The following is a 25,760-nucleotide window of genomic DNA, read 5'->3' as shown; positions in this document are numbered from 1 at the left end:
CAGGGGAGAATGATGACAGCCAGCGTCAGCACCAGCCACAAGGGAACAACGCTTACTGTAATGCTTCTTCCCCGGCGGCTGTCCGTGTGGTACTGATGCGGCACACATGTGCCACATGCAGTACACACACGGACATCTCCGGTACCGGGTTTTGCGGTGCCGGAAATAAACTGACGTGTGAAAGATGCCTCAGTGTGTGTTCACACATTGCATTCTTTCTATGTTTTTTTTTCTCCAGGCAAAAGCTGCTTACAAAAAGCAGGGTTTTGCTCCGTTTTTTGCTGCATATTTGCTGCGTTTTAAATCAGGCACATATTCGTCTCTTGTGCATGCTAATAACGTTTAGTGCCCAAAAAAACATGATGCAACTTTCTGAGTTTTCTGCAGTTACTCATTACTTTCTATGGGTGAAAAATGCTGAGAAAATGCTGAAAGAAGTGACATGCTGCAGTTTTAAAAAAGTAGCAGTTTTCCAATTCAGTCAGGAAAAAAAAACAATGTGTGCATACGATTTCTCAAATCTCATAGCTTTTACTGGTACTGTAAAACACAGCTTAAAATTTGCATTAAAAAAAACTCAGCAAAACGCAACACTTGAACATAGCCTAAATGTACCATGCCATACTATAAAGCTGTATCTTTATAAAATTTAAAAAAACAGTGGAAGAATTGCTAGTTGTATTCATCCCTTCTGCAATAGATGGAATAAAAACTGATCAACAAGCCAGATACCGAATTCCGACAAATGGTACCAGTGAAAAATATTGCTCGTCTTGCAAAAAATAAGCCCTCATGTAGCTCAGTTGACGTAAATGTTTTTAACTTGTACAAAACTAAAAAAAAAAAAGTAAATTTTCATAACTTTGGTATCACTATAATCATGCAAACTCACAGAATAACCGTAACATTTCTGAAGCAAATGAAAAGCGTTAAATTTAAAATGTAAAAAAACAATAGTAGAATTTCTTCCCATAGAGTCAACAAAAGATAGGAATTAGGTTGTATAGGCCCCGTCACACTAAACGATGTCCCAGCGATCCCACCAACGATCCGACATGATGGGATCGTTGGGACATCGTTAGGCTGATCGCTGGTGAGCTGTCACATAGACAGCCCCAGCGATCTGGACCAGCGACGCTGTGTAGGTAACAGCAGGTTCGCAGGATGCAGTGACGAGACGCGAGACTGGTTGAATTTTGAAAAGCAAACTTTTTATAATTTAAAGCCGCTAGGGCTATACTTTCCAACCAAAAAAAAGGGTAACAACAGTTGTCCTTGCAGGGACTCAGTACAACCAAACACTATTTGAAATGAACACGACTAACCCGGTCGAGGCCAGTTACTATGGGGCCATGGTATGGCCGTCTGCGGGTCCTCATACTCTATAATGTCACTTATCCGTCCTGACGTCCCTCGGCGCCTCGGTGGAAGCTGCGTTGTTGATGAAGTTGCTTTGGCGTTTCTTTTATAAGGCTGTTCTGGCATCTTTGATGAGGCTGATGTGGTGTCTTTGATGAGGCTGCCTTGGCCTAGCAGTCGCTGGGCCCAGCTTTTGAAGATTTGGAGAAGTCTTCGGGCGCCCCAGCGCCCAGGAGGAGTTGGGGCACAACAGGCCCTGATGGAGTCCTGAGATGGAGTAACCCCCTGTTGTAACAGCGGGGTTGCGCTTTTTAGCGAGTTCAATGAGACTCCTGTTCCCAAGCTGGGTTGTGTCACAGTGCTCAAGAGTGGCGGTTTACTGGCTGTGCGCACAGCCTGGGGCTGTGTGCAGAGTGTCTCTGTTGACGAGGAACAGGCCCCAACTGCCGACTGCAGCGGGATGAAGGCGGCTGTGTGTGGTGATAGACAGGCCGCAACCACGGGCTGACGTGAATCGGCAGCATCCGCGAGTGGCAGCGGGCTGAAGGGGAATGGCAGCAGCCGGGAGGGGGAGCGGACAGGCCGCGGAGGGCTCGAGCTCAGCGGTAACGGCCAAGGATTACCGGGGGCAGATCGTAACCCGGGATTGGGGTGAAGAGACAGTCCCCTGTCGGTAAGCTCGGCGCCTCTTTCCTGAGGGCCACTGCGTGTCTACCCTCTGCTGCTTGTCTTTTCTCTGAACTGTCAGTGTCCTTCCCGCTCTCTCACGCCTCCTCCTCTCCTGCTACGTGTCTAACGTATTACCAATTGCCTTTTCTGCACGCTCCCTGCACCTTTTATACTCGCCCCTCCCCTTTTTGTCCTGTCACTCTCAGCAGTCCACTCTCCTCCTCTGTCCCCCGGGTACTATTTTCTTAGGAACTCAGATGGCGGTCCCCTTGGTTCCGGCCCGGACACTCTGTGTGGGTCCTCCTCCCTACAGCTGGACACTGGTTTCTAATGTAAACGTCGGGTATCCAGGAGCTGCGCAACTCCTGGATACCCGCTGTTTACCTTGGAAACTGGCGTACATTACATTAGCAACCAGCGTCGCTGATCGCTGGTCTCTCGCTGCCACACGCAGCGATGCGCGCTGGGCAGCGAGAGACCAGCGATTGAAAAACGGCTCAGGCCGCTCGAGCACGATCAGTGATAACTGGCAGGGGGACCGGTTGCTGATCCCTGTCACACACAGCGATCTCACTGGCGAGATCGCTGATGTGTCACAAAATCAGCGATCTCGCTAGCAAGATCGCTTAGTGTGATGGGGCCTTAAGTGGCCTAAAATGTTGGCTCTGCCAAATACATCTCATGCAGCATTAAACAAGACCTCATTCAGCTACGTTGAGAAATGGGAAAAAAAAACAAGGCTCCTGGAGTGCAACACATAAAATACATAAATAGATGTGTGGACCTTAAGGCTCACTTAGACCTGAACCTTAAGAGTATGTTCCCATGGTCAGTAAACGCTGCAGGTTGGACGCTGCGTACATCCGAAGAAATTTAGGATGAGTTCAGGATTAACAAAGCAATGTAGCATAAATTATAACTGCCTTCATACTGTAAAATGACGCTTGAATTTACAACTTCCAAAACGCTCAGTTTTTAATGTGAGTACACCCTAACAAGCTTCAGAATTATTATCCAAAATCACACCACCATTAAATTGACCTCACTACCTGATATTAAATTAGTATTTAATTGACAATAATTCAATATTTAACAGGTAATCTTGTAAAACATTAAATTACAATGTTTACTCAACACTAAATATTTTTTCTCTAAAATTTCTAGAACTTGTTCTGTTAAATTCAGAGAATAGATTATGACCATGGTGACAACTGACAGGCATTAGAGTTGAGCAAAAAGATTCTCACTATCTGGAGTGGATGACGGACCTCTGTAGCAGCCCGACCAGGGCAGTCTCCACTTCTGAGCCCAGCATCCTTACCACTTCTTGGTTTACCATGCTCCTTAACATCGTGAAAATGTCACCTGAAACCTAGTGTCAGGACGTCGAAGAGTCTGCTAAGTAGAACAGATGCCCGAGATGCCTGTACCTCAGATGCCAAGCACAGAAGGGAAGATTGCCTTGATCTGGCTGTCATGGAGGACCAGACTGGAAGCTAGACCTGAGCAGCAAAAGACTTTTTCTCAACGTTTTACTCAACTCAGTGGAAGCATACTTGAAGCTCATAATTTTTATGAAATTCAATTGTCTTAGTCCAACCTACCGGAATGATGCAATACAGCCATTGTAAGGCCATATAAATATTAGGGCGTTCTTTGATGAAATATGGAATGCACATATATCTTCCTCATCTTCATCACATGACAACACTTTCATCTGAGAGAGATTCACTTTGTGTTTTAGTCTAAAGCTGGTGCCTGACCTGAAGAAAAGAAAATCTGGTTATAATATGCAGTGTTGAGAAGGATTTATTCTATGCATTGCATTCATTTATGGTAGATTTTTAGGTACACAATGTAGTATTTACATAAATTGTATGTTTCTCACACACGTATTTTGTGGTCAGTGAGTTGGGTACTGGAATAATCAGGATACAATTTTAATTTGTGATATTGCGCCTGTAATGTTTTTACATACTCCCTCTAGATGGTTGCTATTCCTTGGTTACTATACAGGTACATAGGTCTCCTTCATGTATAGAGACCTTGGTTGGACATATCTGATGGTAGACAATTGTGCATGATAACCTTGAAGTTTCAACATCAGTAAAAAAATCAAGTAGGCTTGTCCATGACAACGATGGAGATCATGAATTTCTCAAACAATCCGATGCTTTCAGCTTCAAGTCGCACAACGGGACTATTAAATCCAGTAAAAATTAGGAATTATAAATTAAAAGTTTTTAAAATTTAAAAAAAAAAAACACAAAACTTCAAATCACCCCCTTTTTTGCCCACTTAAAAATAAAACAATTAGTCCAATCTATTAAAATATAAAATAAATTATTTGATTGGTAAAAGGCGTAACAGAAAAAAAAACAACACATCAGAATTATGTTTTTTTAAAGTTACAACATTGCAATAAAATGCAATAAGAGGCAATTAAAATATTGTGTCTACTCCAAAATCGTATCAGTAAAAACGTCAGCTCAGGCTGCAAAAATAAGCCCTCACACAGCATCATATCTCATAAACTAAAAATGTTAGGTCTTGGAAAATTGCTACAAAAGCAAAAATGCTTTTTTCACCACTTAAATTAGACAAAAAAATATATGTTTGGTATCTGCGTACTTGTCCTGACTGGGAGAATCATATTGCCAGGTCTGTTTTACCATATAGTAACCATGGTAAATAAAAATGTCAAAAAACAATTGTGAAATTAATTTTTTTTTTTGCAATTTTAGCACACTTGGATTTTTTTTCCCATTTTCCAGTACACTTTGTGGTAGAATGAATGGTGTTATTCAAAAGTGCAACTCGTGCCACGAAAAACAAGCCCTCCTACTGCTATATTCGCAGAAAAGTGAAAAAAAGTTATTACCTTTGAAATAAGGAGAGAAAACAACAAAATGAAGAAAATGGCCACGGCTTGAAGACATTAAGGGAGGAATGTACAGCTGACAAGAAAGATAACAATCAGTCATAAAGATTTACAGTAGATACTAGTCCCAGTTCCTATGCATTGAGCATTACTAATCTGTTCAGTTCAAGCTTTTTTATGTATTAATTTTCACATTCCATCAGTCATATTTTGGTAAATGGCTTCACTGTACAGTAATGTCTCATTTGACAACAGCTACATTAGTCACATAAAATGATTTATTTTTTTCAAGTAGTATTAAGGTTACTTAACTCACACTGTACTTTCCACACTGTCATTTTAATAGTGAAGTGTGAATAATCATTGGCCACTGTGACTCTGGAGCAGACCACCCACTGTGCCCGGTATAAGTAGGAGGAAAGTGAGAAAGTCAACTATCATACACTGAGTGTGGTGGGTGAAAGCTCGATCTCTGACATTTACTCTTTATCTAATAATAAAGATTTGATTGACATTATTCAAGGTGATAAATTGAATTTATTACTGTTTGTACTGCAAGAATAAATACAGTGAGTAAAATAAGTATTTGATACACTGCTGATCTTGCAAGTTTTCCTATCTACAAGGAATGGTAAGGTTTGTAATTTGTATCATATGTACACTTCAACTGTGAGAGACAAAATCTAAAAAGAAAAAAACAGAAAATCACATTGAATGATTGCTAAATAATTAAATTGCATTTTATTGCATGAGATAAGTAATTGGTCACCTACCAACAGCAAGAATTTTGGCTCTCAAAGACCTGTTAGTTTTTCTTTAAGAAACTCTCCTACTCTGCACTCATTACCTGTATTAATTGCACCTGTTAGAACTTGTTACCTGTATAAAAGACGCCTGTCCACACACTCAATCACACTCCAACCTCTCCACCATGGCCAAGATCAAAGAGCTATCTAAGGACAATTGTAGTCCTGCACAAAGGCTGGGATGGGCTACATGACATTAGATAAATAGCTTAGTGAGAAGGCAGCAACTCTTGGCACAATTATTGGGAAATGGAAGAAATACAAGATGACTGTCAATCTTCCTTGGTCTGGTGCTCCATGAAAGAGCTTGCCTCGTGGTGTAAGCTTGATTCTGAGAAAGGTCAGGAATCAGTCCAGAACTACATGACAGGACCTGGTCAATGACCTGAAGAGAGTTGGGACCACAGTCTCAAACATTACCGGTATTAACACACTATGCCGTCATGGTTTAAAATTCTGCAGGGAACACATGGTCTCCCTGCTCATGCCTACACATGCCCATTTGAACTTCCCCAGTGACTATCTGTAAGATCCAGAGGAGGCACGGGAGAATGTCATATGGTCAGATGAGACCAAAATAGAACTTTTTAGCATCAACTCCACTCACCATGTTTGGAGGAAGAAGAAGAAGAAAGATGTGAACAACCCCAAGAACACCGTCCCAACCGTAAAGCATGGTGGGGGAAACAACCTACTTTGAGAGTGCTTTTCTGCAAAGAGGACAGGATGACTGCACCATATTAACCCTTTCACGCCAAAGCCTGTTTTCACCTTCCTGACCAGGCCAATTTTTATAATTCTGACAAGTGTCACTTTATGAGATCATAACTCTAGAACTCTTCAATAGATCCCAGTGATTCTGAGAATGTTTTCTCGTGACATATTGTACTTTATGGTAGTGGTAAAATTTCTTTAATATGACATATTCGTTTATTTGTTAAAAAAATGGAAATTTGGCGAAAATTTACAACATTTTGCAATTTTCAAAACTCTTATTTTTATGTCCTTAAATCAGAGAGTCATATTGCACAAAATAGTTAATATATAACATTTCCCACATGTCTACTTTACATGAGCCATATCGCACAAAATAGTTAATATATAACATTTCACACGTGTTTACTTTACATCAGCCCAGTTTTGGACACATAATTTTTTTGTTTGGAAGTTATAAGGGTTAAAAGTTGACCATTAATTTCTCATTTTTACAACAAAATTTGCAAAACCATTTTTTTAGGAACCATGACATTTGAAGTGACTTTGAGGGGCCTATATGACAGAAAATACCCCAAAATGACACCATTCTTAAAACTGCACCCCTCAAGGTACTCAAAACCACATTCAAAAGTGTATTAACCCTTCAGGTGCTTCTCAGAAACTTTCGGAATGTAGAACAAAAAATAAACATTTACTTTTCTTTCACAAAAACTTTCCTTTAGACCTTTTTTTTTTTACTTCTGCAAGAGTAACAGGAGAAAATGGACCATACATTTTGCTGTGCAATTTCTCCTGACTATGCTGATACCCCATATGTGGGGGAAATCTACTGTTTGGGCATACGGCAGAGCTCAGAAGGGAAAGATGGCCATTTCACTTTTTGAATGTAAAATTAGCAGTCACCATGTTGCATTTGGAGAAACCCTGATGTGCCTAAACAGTGGGAACCCCCAACAAGTGATACCATTTTGAAAACTAGATCCCTTATGGAACTTATCTAGATGTGTATTGAGCACCTTGACCTCCCAGGTGCTTCATAGAAGTTTATAACATTAAGCTGTGAAAATAAAAGAAATCACATTTTTCCCAGATAAATCTTTTTTAGCTCTAAATTTTGCATTTTCATAAGAGTAACAAGATAAATTGCTCCATAAAATTTGTTGGGCAATTTCTCCTGAGTTCCTGAGTGTGAAGATACCCAATATGTGGAGGAAAATTACTGTTTGGGTGCACGGCAGGGCTTGGAAGGAATGGAGTGCCATTTGACTTTTTGAATGTAAAATATGCTGGAATAATTAGCTGATACCATGTCGCTTTTGGAGAGCCCCTGATGTGCCTAAACAGTGGAAACCCCCAACTAGTGACACTAGTTTGGAAACTAGACCCCTTATGTCACTTATCTAGATGTGTATTAAGCACCTTGAACCCACAGGTGCTTCACAGAAGTTTATAACGTAGAGCCGTGGAAATAAAAAAAATCACATTTTTCCAAAATAAATCTTTTTTAGCTCCAAATTTTGCATTTTTATAAGTGTAACAGGAGAAATTGCTCCATACAATTTGTTGTGCAATTTCTCCTGAGTATACCAATACCCCATACGTGGAGTGACACTACTGTTTTGGCACACGACAGGGCTTGGAAGGGAAGGAGCGCCATTTGACTTTTTGAATGTAAAATTTACTGGAATAATAAGCAGATGCCATGTCGCGTTTGGAGAGCCCCTGATGTGCCTAAACAGTGGAAACCCCCCCACAAGTGAAATCACTTTGGAAACTAGACCCCTTTGGGACCTTATCTAGATGTGTATTGAGCACCTTGAACCCTCAGATGCATCACAGAATTTTATAACGTTAAGCTGTGAAAACAAAAATAATCACATTTTTTCCCATAAAAATCTTTTTAGCTGCAAATTTTGTACTTTTACAAGGGCAAGAAAGAGAAAAAGGACCCCAAAGTTTTCTGTGCAATTTCTCCTGAGTTCACAGATGGCCCATATGTGGTCAAAAACTACTTTTGAGATACAGTACAAAGCTCAGAAGGGAAGTAGCACCATTTTGCTTACAGTGCAGATTTTGCTGCACTTGTTTTAGGGTCCCATGTTACATTGGCTGAGCCCCTGAGGTGCCAGAACAGCAGAAGTGACCCTTTTTTATCAATTAAACATCTCCATGAATTTATCTAGGGGTGTAGTGATTATATTGACACCACAGATGTGTCACAGACTTTTAAACTATTGGGTAGTGAAGAAAAAATAATTTACATTTTTACCACCAAGATTGTGTTAGCCCCAAGCTTTACATTTTCACAATGGGAAATGAGTAAAAATGGCACCAAAATTTGTCCTATAATTTCTGCTGAATGTAGAAATACCCAATATGTGGCTGTACAGTGGGGGTATTTGGATTTGGGAGCGGGGAATATGCTGAATTTCTTTTGGGAAGCTGGAAGCCATTTCAATTTTCCAGAGCCTTTGTGCTACCAGTAACGTGGAAGCCCCCTATATTTTCGATAACAGATGACGAACCTGAGTAGGGACTTGCTTTTTTCTGGGTTGAGTTGAAGCTTTTATTGGGAACATTTTACATACTGTTTGGGATCACATTTATCCGGTTCTCTACGTTGAGCATTTACTTTGGGGTTTCCATCTAAATCTCCGAGTGACATGACAGATGAAACCCCCGAGGGATCTGTTCACTATAATGAGGCAGCAGATTTACTCTGGACTCCGTTTGGCTTCTGTTCCGTGGTCTCCTTTTCAGACGTTCACAAAACTGTGGCCGTCGGTACTTCTATGCAATCCTAAAAAGACGGACACTGCCGGAACACAGTGCCTCCATCTACCTCTTTATTGGGAACCTTCCGCCAGAGGTTCTGTCTAAATCACGTATTTCAGATATTTACACAGAAATCCTGATGTAAGTGCTCAATACAGAGCACAGGATAAATGTGCACCGAGCCTTACTGCGATCTTTGGGAGGCAGAATGAAAAAATCAACAGCATGTGAAGAATTGGTTTTATTTGTTTTTTTACTCTACTCCTTGTGCGGTATAAGTGATTAGGCGACTTTTTTCTTCAGATCGGTGCGATTACAGCAATACTAGATTTATATCAGATTTTTATGTTTGGCTGCTGTCACACACCAAAAGACCCTTTTTATTGTGAAAACTAGTTTTTGCATCAACATATTTTGAGAGCTATAATTTTTTCATATTTCATCCGACACATTCATGTGATGTAAAAAAAGGAGAGAAGCCAGCGCTGCTTGTAGTCAGAACGCAATACATAAAGTGCATATGCACATATTAATTTCAAACTGTATTTCAAAATGAGATATTTAGCAAAAAATTGATCAATCATTTGAGATGCCCCGCCACGCCAAGGCAATCTCATATGGGGCAGTCCTACTCAACGTTTTTTATATTCGCTGTGCCATTAAGGCCTCCTAAATGAATTAAAAGCAAGACCATATCAAATGCACACTGTACCTGAAACGTTTCTGAATCACTCCCATGAAGCAAGGAAAGGGGAGCGCAGATAAAGGCCAACCAGGTCTAGACAGACATCTCAGTTTTAACCTCCACACTCTCCCTACCAGCAATCACAGCAAAGCAGGTCCAGATACAGGTGCACAATTAATTAGAGCTCTGGGACAGGGCTGGGCTGCTGTGTGTGCACAGCAGCCTAATCAATCACTATGAATACAGAAAAAACGGCGAACATAACCCAGTGCGCAATGCTTCTCTATGCCGCTGTCACTACTGACAGTGGCATCAGAGGGGTTAAATGTCCGAGATCGGTGCTAGCACCAATCGTGGGAGTTGCTGCGGGATGTCAGTTGTCACATACAGCTGACACCTGCACCCGATCACCATGGCATTCAGCGTGAGGCTGCGCAATTGGTGCCCCGTACTAGTACTACAGTTTGCGGAAATGCATGTCGGAAAGGGGTTAAAGGGAGGAGGATGGGGTCATGTATCATTAGATTTTGGCCAACAACCTCCTTCCCTCAGTACGTGCATTGAATATGGGTCGTGGCTGGGTCTTCCAGTATAACAATGACCCAAAACATGCAGAATGGACTACTAAGTAATGACCCATAACAAGCATTTCAAGGTCCTGGAGTGGCTTTGCCAGTCTCTAGACTTAAACATAATAGAAAATCTTTGGACGGAGCTGAAACTCAATGTTGCCCAGCAACAGCCCCAAAACCTGAAACATCTGGAGATCTGTGTGGAGGAGTGGGCCAAAATCCCTGGTACAATGTGTGCAAACTTGGTCAAGAACTACAGGAATCAAAGATTTATGTACTGATTTGTAATTCTAAACGAAGATTTATGTACTGTGACAGGGTGACTGGCATTGTATGTGAGGGTAGATATGTATCACGAAGATTGCTATCTTCCGTGATGTGAAAACCCAGAAGTTTCTCTCCACCATTCTATTGTGCTGAGAGGGGTTAATCAGCCATGACAGGGTTGGGTCTTTTTGTGAGTAGTTGTATGAGATGGGTGGAATGGCTACTCGCCAGGGCCGGACTGGCCATTTGGCAATTCTGGCAAATGCCAGAAGGGCCTTTCTGGTTGTGGGCTGCCTTGTCTGATACCTTGTTAACAGAATCGGTGCTCTCAAGACACCCATACTGTTAAGAGTTGTGACAGAGCACAAAGTTGCTGACTCCAGCAGGCCACGGGAATCATTAGAAATATTGGTCTTTTAGTAAATCTTGTGTCCATGTGCACGAAAAAAGAAGGATGGCACTCAGCGTTCCAAAATCCAAATCTTTATTCCAACATTAAAAACTTCAGCAGGGGAGCAATGTGTCAGATGCAGACGACGGCCATTTCGCACAGCCACGCTTCTATGGGTCTAAATATCGTAAAAGGTTTTGTGTGGCAGGATAATTTTTCTTTAGCCTCTATTGATATAGAGAGCTTATACACCAGAATTCCGCATGGTATTGGTGTTGAATCAATTAGACAGATTTTATGTAGTACTGAAAAGGACATTGGAACTGTGGATTTCATTTGTGAGGGTTTAATGCTTATTTTGGAACATAATATGTTTAAATTTGGTGATAAATAGTAAATACAAACGGAAGTTGTCTCGATGGGGACGCCGGTAGCTTGCACTCTGGCAAATTTGTTTTTGGCTGTTTTTGAGGAGAAGTACGTTTATTCAATTAATAATCCATTTCTGAAACACATAAAATTATTAATTCGCTATGTGGATGACATCTTTGTGGTGTGGGATGGCACCCGGTTAGCTTTTTCACAGTTTATCGAATACCTGGGCTCATTGAACGCCATGAACATGAGATTTTGGTGAATCCACTTTGCAATTTTTGGATGTTAAACTATGGATAGACCAAGGGGTGATCCATACAGAGGTTTTCCGTAAACCCTCCTCTACCAATTCTCTGTTGCACTATAATAGTGCTCATCCTCAATATATCCTTTCCTTTATAGCCAATTCTCAATGATAAAAAGGATAAACAGTGACACAAAGGGCTTTGAGAGACAGGCTCAAGATCTGTACATTATAAGAGATTCAAAAATAGGGGATAGCCAAATTCTGTATTAGATACAGCACTGTTGAGAGCTGAAGAACACTTGGAAGATACTTTTGTATCTAATAACAATTGCTCTAGGAAAAATAAAATATTTGACTATTCTTCTAAATTTGGCCCCATGGATAAATACATCTGGTCCGTTGTCAGAAAGAATTGGCATAATCTAGAGAAAGATAAGGATTTATTGGAGATGGTTGGTAGAGGTCCCCTTTTCTCTTGTCGTTACAGTACTAACCTTAGGGATTTATTGGTACATAACCGGGTAAGGGGGAACAAGATAATTGGATGCAAGCTGGGATCCCAAGAGGTAATTTTAAATGTGGCCATTGTACAATCTGCCCTTTCAAACTAACAGGGAATTCCTTAAAAATTGGTCCAATTTATCACCGGGTTCGTGATTTTATTTCCTATAAAACATCGTTTGTGGTGTACATCTTGTATTGCCCTTGCGGCTTTTTTTATATTGGTAAAACTATTCGCCCGTTATATGTCAGGTTTAGGGAACATTTTAACTCCATCATGTCAGGTAAAGGGGTTCCTTGTCTTATTAACCACGTTAGGGAATGCCATGGAGGTAATGCAGAGACTCTTCATTTTGCAGGCCTAGAAAGGGTTAATCTACCTAGACAGAGAGGTAATTTGCGCAGGCTTCTACTGAGAAGAGAGGCTAGATGGATACTGCGTACAAATACAACGGGTCCATTAGGTTTAAATGATAGGATCGATATGTCAGTGTTCCTCTGAATGTCTTTGTACAGTTTTGTATTATTTTGTATGTACAATTTTGTTTATTTGTTTTTAAGTGGAATTTTTGTATATCACTCTAATGGGTGGGCGTGTTGTTTGATATTCGACAATTATGACATCAGCCAGAGGGTGGTTAACTGACCTGGATGCGGGTATAGGTGCTTCCTCTCTGCCCTCCGTCAATAGGACCCGTAGAAGCGCGGCAGAGCGAAACGGCCCTCGTCTGCACCTGACACATTACTCCCCTGCCAAAGTTTTTAATGTTGGAATAAAGATTTGGATTTTAGAACGGTGAGCGCCATCCTTCTTTTCTCAATCTCATGGACATTGGATATGTTTTTTCTTTGGATTGAGCACCCATTCTTTTGGGCATTATGGCACTTTGACAGTGTGTGATTTAATAGCAAAGCAGGATTATTCATGCATTGTGATGGTGCAGCGATGCCGATTTCTTCTCTTCTCAGACATTGACTTTTTAGCAAATCTTGCTTTCCTCTATCTTGGGTAATATTAGCAAATTATCCTATATAGTGCTTGGGGACGGGGACAGCATGGGCCTGTGTGATTTCACAACATAGGCTGAATTTCAGACCCAGTCCGCAACTGCTACTCATGATATCTCCACCCCAATGGTGTGGTTTGGCAAGTTAAATTTGGAGCTGATGAGTTTTGTTCTTTGTCTATGGGTCTGAAGGCAGGAGAGCTCCAGAGAAGTGTTTATGTGCAACTTTGCTGGACTCTGTTGATTGTACCCAGAACGGGTGGATTTTTGCAGTCCTAAAGACTAAGACATACGTTATGTTTTTGTTTCCCAGTTTTGCCAGAAAGTCCACGTTTATTTTGTTGAACCCCGAACTGGTTTATGCCATGATTTAAATAGACCAGAAGAAACGTTCCTGTGTCTACCTCTGTGAGCAGATGAGTGAGTCGACCTATGACAGTGACAAATATTAAGTTCTTTTTTTCTATTGTATCACATACTTATTTCATGCCATAAAATGCAAATTAAAAGTCATACAACAGCAGATTAGTTGCTGAAACTTCTGTTACTGAAAATTCATTTCATACATCTGAATTGGATTGTTTCCACAGCTTGTGCATGGATTTCTGTGACAGCAGCAGAAACATCTGAAACAAAATCTATTCATTAAAGTATGCACTTCACTCGTAAAAGGATTCAGTAAGGAGGGAGGCGCTTATAACATGAGATTTATGATTTTGTCCTCCTTTAAGTATAATTAGGATGTAGGGAAGGAAAATTAAGGTAATCAGCTCTCTTTCCTGGGAGATCAATTCAGTGTGAAAACAACTTATATTCACATAGGAACTCTGGTAGAGCTTGTTTGGTCTCATGTGGTGCAAGGAGTGTAGGAACATACAAGGCTGGTTTCTAGGTCAGAAATGGAAAGGTCTATGAGGACTGGGCTCAAGCACCAATGGGAAAATGTTAAAACATAACTTTTATTCCATAACTAAAATGTGTTAGCTCTTGGGGGCACAATTGGTTTCCACTCAGGAATGGCAAAAAGATGCAGACGTGCATAGATGATTGTTTTATACAGTCTTACTTCAGGCACCCAATTTGATAGCTACAAAGTCTTACATGAGGTAACAAGTTGACTGGAAAACAGGAGGATCTTTCAACAATAGGTTGAAATTTTTGACAATTCAATGATACTGGTGACAATTTAATAACATTTGTAACAATCTGCTGGTACTTTCCTCAGCAGCACCTTCATCACTCTTCAACAGTCTTTGTCTTACTATCTCAGCAAATCCGTTAACATTTTTGCCATGACTCAGCTGTTGGGTGACCTGGGACCAGGGGCTTCTTCCCTTTCCCTAACACTAGGGGGTGCCTTAGCTCGCTCTATTTCCCAGTAGACTTTTGAAGGTGAAGATGCTGGGGCCGCTATCCTTGCCTTATCTCCTGAATCAGCCCTCTGTCTGTTCTCTTCCCCCACCCAGGGAAGGGGGGTGCTGTTGTGCACTGCAGTACACCAACCCTACGAACAAGGCAACATGAACAAGGGGTAACTGAAAACACCAAGCATATTCACTCACATATAACACAGGAATGCACCGGGGAGTGGAGGATGGGACAAAACCAAAATTAGAAGAGGGAAGGGAATTATCACACTTACAAACCCACGCAACAGTCACAGATAATTCCTCCAAGCTCTTTCCATATAAACACCTCTTCTCCAAGCCAAGCAGCATACGCTAGCTCTGACATGGTTATGAATCAGGACCCAGATTATATAGGGGAGAAGAGTGGCTCACTGAGCTCAGCTGAGAGCACAGACTCTCAGAACTACCAACATGGCCGATTAACCCCTGTTCTGCCAAAATAAATTAACACAATTTAAAAGAATGTGAAGTGCTTCTTTTCAGCGCAGGAGTAAGAGCAATCTGACGTTGCGGTCTTCTGGCTCCTCTCTGTTGCGGTAACCCTGTGATAATTTTTATGTCTATCACTACCCCTCTCAATGGCAACATTTTCCTGCAGTAGCTTGCTTGATCACTTTGTGTATTCTTACTGTCTAAATGTCACAGTCATAGCATCACAGCCTGTAACACATAGGCAACAGTAATCAGTGTCTTTGCACTTCTGGTTTTAGTAAAACAGCTTCTATACTCCTGTGTGTGGTGTAGCTATTTCCCTGGATTTTCAGCTTACTTCCTTCTTGCCCCTTACGGGTGGATGAGCTGCTCACAAAGAACAATAAAACTGTCGGCAAAGGATTAGTCCAGCCATTGAACAGTGAATATATATTTGTTCAGGAACAAAGATAACTCAGCTTACAACTTGGTATTTCTTATAGTTTAGGAAGATCTTACTATCTTGTCTGTTAGCTTTCAAAGTGAAAGTGTAAGAAAAATGTGCTCCAGTCACACACACACACACATGCATACACACACACACACACACACACACACACTGAGTGAGCAGGAACTTCCTGCTTGTACGAGCAGCTCAGCGGTCATTGCGCAGGCACTTCAACATGTGTTAGCTCATTTGTGCCCGGCTGCCCAGAGGCAACAAGCTGTCCTCGGTGAATGGTATATCCTCTGGGTATTCTGTATCCCCCAGTTAGGCTCCAGAGATGCCTGTGAGCTGCTCTGAGTGCCACCCTGCTGTGAACGAGTTGTTAATCCTCCTCATCATCATCCTTCCTAACTGTCCTCTGGCTGTACAGGTGGGTACCTTGGCCACTGTTGGGACAGTAACCCACCCTCCAAGCCATGTGTCGACAACAGGCCAGATAACCATGTGAACTGGCCCTGCTCCTCCTGCCCCTCTTCCTCACGTGCCACCACCTCATCCATCAAGACCTGAATTTTTTTTCTAGCAGGAATATAGGATTGCATCATTAGTGCTGGCCATATTGGTGGAATATTCAAAGCAGCATACACTTCCCGCATGGAGGCCCACTCATTGGTGGTCAAGTGGTGTTGTTCCCTAGAGCAACTCAGCCATGCATGCTGCAGCTAAAGTTCCACTATTGCCTCCTGCTGCTCACACAGTCTCTCCAGCATATGCAAGGTGGAGTTCCAACTTGTTGGTACACCACATATGAGGCAGTGAGTGGGAAGGTAGAAGTGTCGCTGCAGTGCAGACAGGCATGCAGCAGCAGCGTGAGAACAACGAAAGTGCATACACACTTTCAGAAGTAGCTCTGAAATATGTTGGCAGTTTTTCAGGAAGCTCTGCCCAACCAAGTTCAGCACATGCTCCAGGCAAGGGATATGCATCAAACCGGCTATGCCCAAAGCAACAACAAGATTTCACCCGTTATCACACACCACCAGGCCAGGCTTAATGTTCACCGACCCAACCATTCATCTGTCTGCTGTTTGATCCCCGTCCACAGCTCCTGCACATTGTGAGATTTGTCCCCCAAACAGAGGAGTTTTACAACAGTCTGCTGTTGTTTAACCCTGGCTGTGCTGAAGTTGATGGTGCAGGTCTTAATGTGACTGGAAGGGGATTTGATAGAGGAAGTGGAGCAGGAGGAGGAGGCAACCTGGACAGAGAAAAGACCAGCAATCCTCATTGGTGGTAGGACATGGGCTAGACTGCCCTGTACCCCAGCTCTAACAATCCTGATGGTGCTTTTTGGTCAATATATCATTGTTTATGTGGCCCTTGACACTGATGGCATTGCGCAGTGCACACCTTATTTTCTCAGCAACATGTGTATGCAGGGCAGAGATGACACTCCTGGAAATGTAGTGGTGGCAGTGAAGAACATACTGCGTGGCAGCCACCGCCATCATTTTTTTTAAACTATCAATCTCCACTAGCTGGAATAGCAGCATTTGAAGGGCCAGTAATTTGGAAATGCTGTCATTCAGGACCATGGCTCGTGGGTGGGTAGGGGGTATCTCCTCTTTATCTCGAGAGTTTGGGGAATGGAAAGCTGAACACTTCCCTGGGATGGTGTGGAGATGCTCGTTGATTTGCGGGGAGGCAGGTGGCCCTGTAAATCGTGAGCAAGAGGAAGAGGCCGAGACCGCAGCAGAAGATGGAGCAGGAGGACGCTCAGATCTGTCATGTTTTTTAAAGTGTGTACTTCACTGCAACCTAATGCTTGGAATTCGGATGCCTCATCATACAGGTGGTGCTCAGGTTAATGGGTCGCCCCGTCCCAGGCTTCACCCAGGGCTGTGGGGTACTCGGTACCGGGCCAGTGTCAGGGGGAGATGTGTCACAGCAGCGGTGACCTGGTCCGTGGCCCTGGGCGCCCAATATCAATGGCGGAAGATGTTTGTAATGTAGTTTATATGGAAAGTTTGTGACGCCACCCGTGGTGTTTGGCAAGTAAGATGTTAAGCCAACGATGCTTGCAGATCCACTGGGACTGATGGTGTGATGCAGCAAAGTTGGTGTAGCTCCCCACAGGTGGAGCTGTAGTCCCAGGGCAGTGTAGGCGCTATGGATGAGGATAGGTGCAGGACGGTGTGGATGCTGGTACCCAGATGTAGCGGTGCTGAAGGTGTTAGTGATGAATGAATGGAGGACACCAGAGCTTGCAGTTTCAAAGCTTTACTCACAGTTCGTGGTGCGCCCTGGTGCCTGCCTCCGTGCCGTGTCCTCCGGGGTACAGACTCAATCAACCTCCCGGGCAAGTCAGGGCTCTCCTCTCCAACACTCCGCCAACATGTGCCTTCCTGAACGACTCCTCTATTGCGCCTTTTAGTGTGAAGAACTCCAGTACCGTGGTTCCCTAAAGTTCCTCCTGTCAGATGTTCCTAACAACTCTACTTGTATGACAGACAGCTGTAGCCTGCTTCGGGGACTCCCTTCTCCTGAATCCCGGCTCTCTATTCGGTTGCTGTTGTGTCCCAAGTCTTTGATGGGAGTAGTGCATTTACAGCCAACTACTCCACCGGTGTCTGCTGCAGAACCATAAGCGTCCATACAACCTCGAGGACCGGGCCCCGGCCTTGCACTGAGAACCTACCTATAGGCAGGGTTCCTATCCAACCCATTCCTCCTCTCTGTTCTCCTACTCCTTCATTCTGCAGTGTTCCTTCTCTCTCTTATGGAAGCTTAGGTTGCAGTCCTACGTCTCTCCACCTTTCTTACTTTCCCATGCCAGCTGGCTCAGGTCACTGAGGCAGCTGCAGCACTCCTTCCTCCATCCCTTCTTCCAGGGATCCCCACTCCTCACTGAGTGGCTTCCAACTCCGCTGACCTTCTGTCAGACTAGCCTGAAAACTCAAATCTAAACTTTCCCACTCTTTTATATGAATCTCAACTCCACCCACCTCCCAGCACATCTCGTGTTATGAAGCAAGGAATCACCAGAGGTGCTCTGCTACCCTCTAAGCATGAGCCGCAATGTGATCAGTTCTGAACTATCCTGTGTGTGGGATGCAGGTGTTGGAGTGCGGAGAGGAGTACCCAACTTGCCAGGATGGTGGTGTACTACACCTTAGGAGAAGGTGCAGTACCTCTGTGGCGACTGAGCCTCAGGGGCACCACATTAAGAACATTTATGACCATCTTCAGGCTCTGGCAGCACAGCGTGCAAACCAACCTTTCGCTTGTCATCAGCACATTAATTGAAGAAATGCCACACCAGGGAGCTCTTTTGAGCTAACTTTGGTGTTCTGATTTCAGCGGTTCGGTGGGCAGAAGCAGCCGAAGTACTGGCTAAGAGCCGCCTGCTGTGCCTTTGCATCCTGCTCCTTCTTTTGGCCACCTTTTCTATCTCTGAACTGTGTGCGTCATGTGGGGTGTAGAACCTCATCATCCCCTGCATCATCTTCCACTCACTCTTCACCCCTGCCCTCCTGCTGGTTTGCACATTGCAGAAATCCTCTGAGATATGCTGCGGTGGTCCACTGACCGAGTGCACTAGCCCTTCCACGTACTCATCTTCCAACCTAACAAGTGGTTAGACATCAGTGCACTATGTCTTCCACTTCTGGGCCAGGTGGATGGGCCATGGAACCCCAGCCAGAGAAGTCATCAAAAAGCATAAGAGACTGCTGCATGACTTGGGGCTCAGACTGCTTGGCTGAATTTCAAGGTGGAAGTCACATTACCTTGGTCCTCAGGTGCCAACTCTGTATTTTCTGCAGTGGACTCGGTGGAAGATAATGCGAAGGAACTGGAAACATTCTCAGCCATCCAATCTAACACCTTTTCAACATCTTTTGGACTCATCATTCATGCAGCAGTACTCGAGCCTATGAAATGATGCAGAACATTCTGTTGCCTACGTGCACCAGAGGAAGGAGTTTTATTTGGACATGTGACAGGCACAGAATGACCACATCTTCTCCCTGTAGCAGCTACAACAGCACCACTATGGGCATGTCTCCTATTTAATGCTCTCCTTATTTTTGGAAGTGGTTTTTTGGCACTCTACTCGCATAGAAAGGGCAGCAGAGTAGATTTATTTTTTATACACACTACTCATACAGACACAGCAGTCCAGTAAAACTATTTTTTTGGCCCACAGATGGCAAAGAGACGGCTGCAGAGTAGATTTACTTTTTAGGCACACTACTCATAGAGACACAGAGGTTCAGTAAAATTATTTGTTTGGCCTACAAATGGCAAAGGGACAGCTGCAGAATAGATTACTTTTTAGGCAAACTACTTGTATACATACAGCGGTACAGTGAAATTATTTTTTTCCCACATATCTAAAGAGACGGCTGCAGAGTAGATTTATTTTCTAGACAAACTACTCGTATAGACACAGCGATAGAGTAAAATCATTTTTTAAAACCAATAGCGATAGAGTAAAATTATTTTTTAAAACCAAAAATGGCAAAGTCACGGCTGCAGAGTAGAATTAGTTTTTGAACTACAAATAGCAAAGAGAAAGCTGCACAGTAGATTTATTTTTTAGTCACACTACTCATAGACACAGCGGAACAGTAAAATTATTTGTTTGGCCTACAAATGGCAAAGAGACAGCTGCAGAATACATTTATTTTTCAGGCAAACTACTCGTACAGACAAAGCGGTAAAGGAATGTTGGCATACGCAACAGAAATGGACTTATTGTTTATGTAAAGGAGGACTTTACACTAGCCTGACAGCAGATGGCGATAGTGTGAAGTTATGTTTGCTGTATTGTGGGGAGGGAAGCTTTCTTCTTGTTGTTTAGTTTTACTTTCGCTTTTGACTGTGTTATGCCAGCAGCACGGCTGTGTGCTTCTGAATTCTTATTTCATGTTTACCCATAGGAAGTAAATGCTGTTTACTCAAGATGACTTGCTCAGTGAAGTTCTCCTGTGTACTGGTGATCATTCTCAAAAGATACACTCTGCTTCCGGATTATGGGCCCAGACAACCAGAACAGAGACACCCAGGACACAGATGCCCAGACACCCAGGCACCCAGGACAGAGACACCCAGAAGATAACTACAAGCCATAACCTCAGACACAGAGAAGCAGATAAGCTCTGTTAACAGAAGAAGATAAAACCCAGTGAACAGAGATTGAAAAAAAAAATCCAGGTACAGGGGGACAAAGGAATTTATGTTCCAGGAGCTGGATGACCACACACTGGAGATAATTACAGAGAATCACCACACACAGGATATACAGGAATTCTCAAGAAGAAAGAAGAATATCTTCATAAAACAAGTAAGATTATATAAAAATGATGTGCAGCACTGAGCTGAAACTCACAGTAGCTAAGCTGAACAGTGAAAATTATCAGTTATGGAAATTCAAAGTAGAGATGTTGTTATCTCCATGATTTATGGGAAGTAATCATTACAGATAGACCTGATGAAGATAATCAGACATGGGATAAAAAGAATAGAGAAGCTAGAGCCATCATTAGCTTATTAGTGGATGATGCTCAATTAATACACATAAGAAATGAAGAAACAGCGAAAGGAATGTGGAACGCATTAAGAAAATTACATGAAATACCCAGTTTAAATCACAAGTTATTTCTATTAAGAAAGCTTTACAGTATGAAATTGAGTGCAAATGACGATATGCAGAAGCACATATTCTCAATGATGGAATTAATATCACAGCTAAGGTCTATTGGTGAAGACATTAAAGAAAGTCATGTAGCAGCAATATTATTGTGCAGTTTACCAGATTCGTATACAGCTTTAATAAATGCACTAGAGACAAGGCCTGGAAAAGACATCACATTAGATTTTGTGAAAACCAGACTAATAGATGAATATCAGAGAAGAAAAGAACAGACAAATGATTCTTCTACTGAAAAGGACAGTGGAAATGCTCTTAAAGCTACAGCATTTAAAAAACCCTATAATAAAGAGACAAGAAAATGTCTCAGATGCAAGAAAAAAGGTCACTTAAAGAAGAACTGTACCATATGGAAAGCAGAACAACAAAAATTACAACATAAAGAGCATACACAGAAAGTGAAAAACACAATTTCCGATTCATGTGAGACTAATTGGAATGGCACATTTAAAGTAACAAACAAGAAATCAACACTTGGTTGGTTTATTGATTGTGGAACAACGAGTCATATGACAAGTGACAAGAATTTCTTCACTGATCTTGATTTAGATAAGAAAGAAGCCATTTTTCTTGCAGATGGAAGCAAAATAACCGCAGAAGGTATAGGCCAAGGTATGCTAAACTGTTCAAACAAGTTCAGACAGAAATCAAAGATACTTGTACAGAATGTGTTGTATGTTTTAAAATTGGAAGGCGGATTGTTATATGTGAAGCGTTTAACAGCCAATGGACTCACTGTAGGAAACAAGGTAATAACCAATGTCAAGGCAGATGAACAATTATATCATCTTGACACAACAAAGGAAAAGATGAAGGTATGTACACATGATCACAAGAACTGTATTCACGTGTGGCATAGACATCTAGGACACAGACACCCTGACAGTATAAGGGAACTACAAAGAAAAGAATTGACTAAAGATCTAAAGATATCAGATTGCTCAATTACCGTAAGATGTGAATGTTGTATAAAATCTAAAGCCACAAGAATATCTATTCCAAAAGAAAGTGAGATGAAAAGCAAAAGACCACTTGATTTGGTGCATACTGACGTATGTGGACCCATGCAAGTGACTACATCAGGAGGAAATAGATACATGGTGACTTTCATAGATGACTACTCAAGATACACAGTCACATACTCAATTAAAAACAAAAGTGAAGTCTTTGATAGATAAACTTGTAGACTATGTAACAAGGTTAAGTAACAAATTTCAAAGGAAGCCAATTGTCATCAGAAGTGATAATTGAGGTGAATTTACAGGTCACAAAATAGACAAAATGGTATAGAACATCAAAAGACTGTTCCGTACACACCTGAACAAAATGGAGTAGCAGAAAGGAAAAACTGAACTCTGACAGAAATGATGAGATGTATGCTGACAGATTCCAAACTACCAGAGAAATATTGGGGTGAGGCAGCAATGACAGCTACATATCTACAGAACAGACTTTTTTCCAAAAAACTGAAGAAAACTCCATATGAACTGTGGCAAGATATGAAACCAAGTGTCAATCATTTAAAAGTTTTTGGATGTAAAGTTTTTGTATTCATTCCAACAGAGAAATGTTCCAAACTTCAAAACAGATCCATGGAGGGAATATTTGTTGGATATAGTGAAAATTGCAAGGGATACAGAATCCTAGATCCCAAAACAGACAGATTCACGGTGAGTAACAGTGTGACATTCATTGAGGATCTAAATATCTAAATGAAGACACTATGATTTCAATTGACTCAAAAAATGAGAAAAACAGCAGTGACATAGCTGAAGAAGTATCTGATGAGAAAGTAGTTGAAATTGAAAATGAAGAAATACAACTACAGACACAGAACCAAGACGTTCAATGAGAGAAAACAAAGGTAAACCACCACAACGTCTCTCATACAAGACAAGCACAAGTAAAATTTATGAACCCACCTCTTGGGAAGACATATCTAAACTCACTAAAGAAGAAGCTAATAAATGGATAAAAGCAACAGAAACAGAAATGAAATCCATGCATAACTCAAATACATGGACACTGACAGATTTACCAGAAGGAGGAAAAGCCATAGGATGTAAATGGATTTTTAAAGTAACATACCAAACAGATGGCACACCTGAAAGATTCTGAGCAAGACTCGTAGCTAAAGGGTTTTCTCAAAAATATGGAGAAGACTATGATGAGACATTTGCTCCAGTTGTCAAACATGCTACAATAAGAACTGTTGTGAGTTCATTTTTCGGTCCACCAGTTGTGAGTTCTCCTTCCAGGCTCCCTCTAGTGGTAACTGGAGGTAGTGAGGCTGATTTAATCAGTAGTGATCTACCACCTGATAATGAGGATGACAATTGGACCTCAGGAATCTCAGACTGGGTTTAAGACAGCCGACGCCCTGGTCTGGTGCTGGTGATTCCTTCTGGCTTGTCAAGTCTTTGTTTTCAGCTCTGTTCCAGTCATCTAAAGCTAAGTTTTTCTGCTAATGTTCACACTTGATTTTGTTGGTCTATTCAGTTTTTTGTGTAGTCGGCCAGCTGCGCTAAATTTCCACTCTTATTTATCTGCATTTGCCAATTTGCTTTTTGTCCCTTATTAGATTGGCCTCTTTTTGCTCTGTCTCAGAATATTTCAGAGTGCTGATATAGTGGGAGAAGTCTAGTGACTTCACGGTTAATTTTGCTATCAGAAGTGTTGGACTTTATTTTTGTAGGGTTTTTTGCAGGTTGCAGACAGTGTCTTTCCTTTCCTAGCCTTTCTAGGTAGTTTGGGCCCCATCGTTTGCTCAGCCTATTTTCCTGCCTGTGTTTGTGCTTTCATCTTGTTTCACCGTCAATACATGTGTGGGGCTGTCTTTCCTTTGGGGTCTGCTCTGGGGCAGTTAGTTTTCCCCTTTTCTTGCTTTAGGCTTATTTAGTCCTCCGGCTGTGACGAAGCATCTAGGACCATTGTAGGTACGCTCCACGGCTGCTGCTAGTTGTGTGGTTAGGATCAGGGATCTGCAATCTGCATAGCTACCAACCTCTCTGGTTTTCTGTGACTTGGCTTGTTTTGTTTTTTTCTCCTCGGTGACCCATTCATAACAAAGAACTTTACTTACAGTTGCAGCAATGAAACAGATGGAACTGATATCTGGATGTAAAGACAGCATTTTTGAATGGAGATTTAACAGAAGACATTTACATGGAACAACCACCAGGATTCAAAGATGAAAGAGACCCAAACAAAGTTTGCAAACTACAGAAAAGCATATATGGTTTAAAGCAAGCAGCTAAAGCGTGGAATGACAAAATCACGGAAGTGCTTACTAATGAAAATTTTCAAAGAAGCAAAGCTGATTCATGCTTGTACACAAAAAGGCTGATGAATAGATGGATTTATGTACTCATATGTGTAGACGACATTTTGATTTGTCATGAACAGGAAAGGGATAAAGAAAACATTCTAAAATTCCTGAAGCGATATTTCGAAACCAAAGACTTGGGAAATGTGAAACCGTACCTAGGAATACAGATAGAAAGAGAAGAAGACGGAAGTTTCCTACTGAAGCAAAATCACATGATTCAAGACATAACAGAAAATTTGGATTGAAGGATGCAAACACAGTAAAGTCTCCAATGGAAACTAATTATCTTAAAGAGATGAATAGTGAGAAAAATATGTTACCAAATAACGAAGAGTACAGAACAGCAATAGGAAAACTACTGTATCTAGCGACTGTTACAAGGCCAGACATTGCAGCAGCAGTAGAAATCCTGAGTAGAAAGGTGTCAAAACCAATTAAAGCTGACTGGAATGCTGTAAAGAGAGTAATGCGTTATTTGAAAGGAACCAGCAATGTAAGGGTACTGTCACACTTAGCGATGTACCAGCGATCCCGACCAGCGATATGACGCGGTCAGGATCGCTGGTACATCGCTAAGTGGCCGCTAGTGAGCTGCCACACAGGCAGATCTCACTAGCGACATCGCTGGGGACGGGGGTCGCTACTTACCTATCACACCAGGCGATCCTGCGTCCTCCCGCCCGGCTCCACGCGTCACTCGTCGTCACAGCAGGAAGCGCCGCAGGAAGCAGACGACGAGAAACAGTCCAGCCTGTTCTCGCGCGATCAGCGATAACCAGCGGGGGAGCCGGTCGTAGGTAAGTATCAGACATAGCGATATCACTAGCAATATTGCTATAACATCACTAGTTATAGCGATATTGCTAGCGATATCTCTTAGTGTGACATGCCCTTTAAGCTCAAACTACCCACAAGTGATAATTGCATTTTAACAGGATATGTTGATGCAGATTGGGCTGGAGATCCAACTGACAGAAGATCTACCAGTGGACATATTTTTTTCCTCTCAGGTGGATCAATAAGTTGGACAAGTAAGAAACAGGCAATTGTGACATGGTCTTCAGCAGAAGCAGAGTATGTTGCCGCAGCACATGCAAGTCAAGAAGTTCTGTGGTTAAGACAATTGTTGACAGACTTAGGACAACCACAGTTGGAACCGACAAAATTGAAAGAGGACAATCAAGGATGTCTTGTTCTTG

General features: G+C 42.0%; 1 protein-coding gene across 1 annotated transcript in view; it reads right to left on the bottom strand.

Moving 5' to 3' along the window:
* TAGAP (T cell activation RhoGTPase activating protein) overlaps positions 1 to 25,760 on the bottom strand; it is a 217,662-nt gene that overhangs the window by 118,301 nt on the left and 73,601 nt on the right. The window contains exon 3 of the mRNA XM_073575686.1: positions 3,633 to 3,791. Within this exon, the coding sequence (XP_073431787.1) occupies positions 3,633 to 3,791 (159 nt within the window). The remainder of the gene's footprint in view (positions 1 to 3,632; positions 3,792 to 25,760) is intronic.

This window comes from Dendrobates tinctorius, unplaced genomic scaffold (genome assembly GCF_039654945.1).
Source record: "Dendrobates tinctorius isolate UK_male_01 unplaced genomic scaffold, ASM3965494v1 ptg000046l, whole genome shotgun sequence".
Lineage (NCBI taxonomy): Eukaryota > Metazoa > Chordata > Amphibia > Anura > Dendrobatidae > Dendrobates > Dendrobates tinctorius.
The sequence above is the reverse complement of the archived record's forward strand: the minus strand, read 5'-3'. Positions and strand labels throughout refer to the sequence as shown.